The sequence below is a fragment of the Larimichthys crocea genome, chromosome VI (assembly GCF_000972845.2).
Source record: "Larimichthys crocea isolate SSNF chromosome VI, L_crocea_2.0, whole genome shotgun sequence".
Classification (NCBI taxonomy): Eukaryota; Metazoa; Chordata; class Actinopteri; family Sciaenidae; genus Larimichthys; species Larimichthys crocea.
In genome coordinates this window covers 7,690,832-7,693,372 of record NC_040016.1, presented here as the reverse complement: position 1 = coordinate 7,693,372, position 2,541 = coordinate 7,690,832, and the positions used below count along the sequence as shown (strand labels likewise).

The following is a 2,541-nucleotide window of genomic DNA, read 5'->3' as shown; positions in this document are numbered from 1 at the left end:
ATTGGTCAGAATTATTTGGGAAAAAGCTGTAAAATAACGGTGTTTTCCTACAGAACTTTTAAGATTGTCCCTTTATTGAAGGTGATTGGTCATAATTATTTGGGAAAAACAGGGTGTCCGCAGGGTATTAAAAAGGATTAAAAGGTAGTAAATGAACTTGGTAAAAATTAAGGCCCTTAAAAAGTATTAAAATGTAGTAAATGTCTGGTTGCAAGGTTTTTTTTGTTTCGTTTCTTTTTTGTACGTGATTTGTTGTAAAAAGGTCGTTGTGAAGTTTACTCAACATGTGAGAACTCGTTTGACACAGAAAGTTTCCTGTTGTTGCTTCATGTGTGAAAAAACGACTCTACTTGGACTTTGTCCAGACCTTATCGTATAGAAACGGCATTCAGCCTCGCCCCCTGTCCTCCGGCACTGTGAGTTACATGGTTCCGGGAACACCCTGAAACTTTGTAACGATGACAAAGAAGTTTGATTTCATTGAGTTAAAATGACATTGAAAAGACAGAAAAGAATAGAACAGCTGTTCACAAGCATCTTCCTGTAAAACACTGTTGGTCAAGTATATTTGATGTCTTCATTAGAGAATGTGTGGAGTGGTGCTTAAATCTTAGGCATTGTGTCATTTCTTTAGCAGATGTCAAGTAGCATAACTAGATTATGTAGATGGATCTATCTACAGTGTTCAGTTGACTGACAACTTGATGGGAGAGCAGCCATTAATATCAAATTTCTGTGCTGCTAGTATGTCCAGTACACCGCTCCAACCGAGTCCCACTACCAGGCAAACTTCCACTGCAGCCATCACATCTTCTCTGAAAGTAACTTTGGATAAAAGCGTCAGCTAAATGACTAAAAGGAAATAACTGAGGGACTGACAGTAACAATGCATGTGCCCTCCCATTTATCGATCCTGTTTTTGCTATATGACTAGAAGCAAGTTGCGTTGCAAATATTTAGAAGGTATTAAAAATGTATTAAATTTAACCTCAGGACTCCAGAGCTTTCAGCTATCAAGCTCCTCTTCTGTGGAACAAACTACCATTTTGGGTTCGGGAGGCAGGCACAGTCAACACTTTTAAGAGTAGACTGACTTTCCTATTTGATAGAGCTTATAGTTAGGGCTGGCTCAGGTCCTGAAGAGGCAGGGTTCCTACCCTGCCAAAAAAAACATGCCTCAAGCACAGATGATCTTTTTCTTGGTTGGCAGCTGGCTGACCAATCAGTGAACACAGAGGTTTAAACCTTCAGTTCCTGCAGCCTTTATAATGACAGTGTCAGACCAATCTGCATCTTCTGCTCGTATCCTGATAACAGAGCAATCGTAAGATACCTTCAGTCTCACACTGCCAAACGACTGCAGCCATGATTCAGTCCCGGACTCTCAGAGTAGGTTATGATAAGCCTACAAGCGTTGTATGCGTGGTTGGCACGGAGCTGAATGTGGACCTGAACAGGTAGGGTCTTCTTTAATCTGTTGCCTCTACACACATACACACACAACCACACATCTATCTGGACTGCAGATTATGTATTACAAATTGTTTGGGGATTTAAACTGTTGTAATTTATACTGTTGATGAAACCAAAAGCATGTAGTAAACCACTTTTCTTTCTTCCAAGCAATGAAGAATATAGACTGACTAACTTTATTATGACTAGCTGCTACAGTACTTTACTTCGCCACCTGTTTCAATATTCAAGCTTTTGTCTTGTCTGCATGTGTTAAATATGTACTGTTTCTCTTCCCCTCAGGAGTGCACCTCCGAACTCCAAGTTCTTCTCTGTGAAGTGCACTTCTAATGTTCATTACATCATCATGCCCTGGCGCCAAAGGACATCCAACCCCTGTCCCCACCTTCTCATTGAGGGTTTAATACTAGTCATCAGCATGAGCTCTGCCAGTGAGGAGGGAAAATAAATGCGAGCAAAGTTACATAGGGAAGAGGTGAATGATCCTGATGTCATTAAGTAGTAAGGCATGTCTTGATTTCAGTATCTATTCTGAGGTATGAGACATGAACAGCTCCAAGACAGCGCTTTTTTGAAATGTGAAAATGTGTTAAAGCCTGAGACCAAAGCCTTAAATAAATAAATAATAGATTTCTAAACTGAAACGTATCAAAGTCAAATGTCTCCTCCACACAGCATTTCTACAATTTATCACTTTTCAAATAACAAGAGGAGCTCTTTGCTTTGTATGTGCAGTGAAATTCATAATTTTAAATTCAGGATTATTTAATATTTCATAATTGTCAAATTGTATCTTGTAAATATAAATGTAACTTTGTTTTCTAAGGTGTCTATCTCGTACTATGATGAGAATAAAAAGAAGTTGGGGGATGCAGTCCTGCACCTGACAGCTGTTGGTAAGTTGTTTTTCTTTTTCCATTTCAATATCACCAGAGCATTAGTGCTGTGTTTAAATGCACATCAAAATCCAAACATTGTAAATGGAACAGTCTATATTTTGATATTAACATCATTTTTATACACAATATCTGTGCTGTGATATTAACCACTATCTGGAATATTTAGTTG

At 38.6% G+C, this 2,541-nt stretch overlaps 1 protein-coding gene across 1 annotated transcript in view; it reads left to right on the top strand.

The window, feature by feature from the left end:
• Window positions 1-1,290: 1,290 nt before the first annotated feature.
• The window catches only part of LOC109142526 (protein-arginine deiminase type-2), an 8,816-nt gene continuing 7,565 nt past the window's right edge, over window positions 1,291-2,541 (top strand). The window contains exons 1-2 of the mRNA XM_027279429.1: window positions 1,291-1,457; window positions 1,756-1,918. Coding sequence (XP_027135230.1) covers window positions 1,366-1,457; window positions 1,756-1,918 — 255 coding nt within the window. The 5' untranslated portion in view covers window positions 1,291-1,365. The remainder of the gene's footprint in view (window positions 1,458-1,755; window positions 1,919-2,541) is intronic.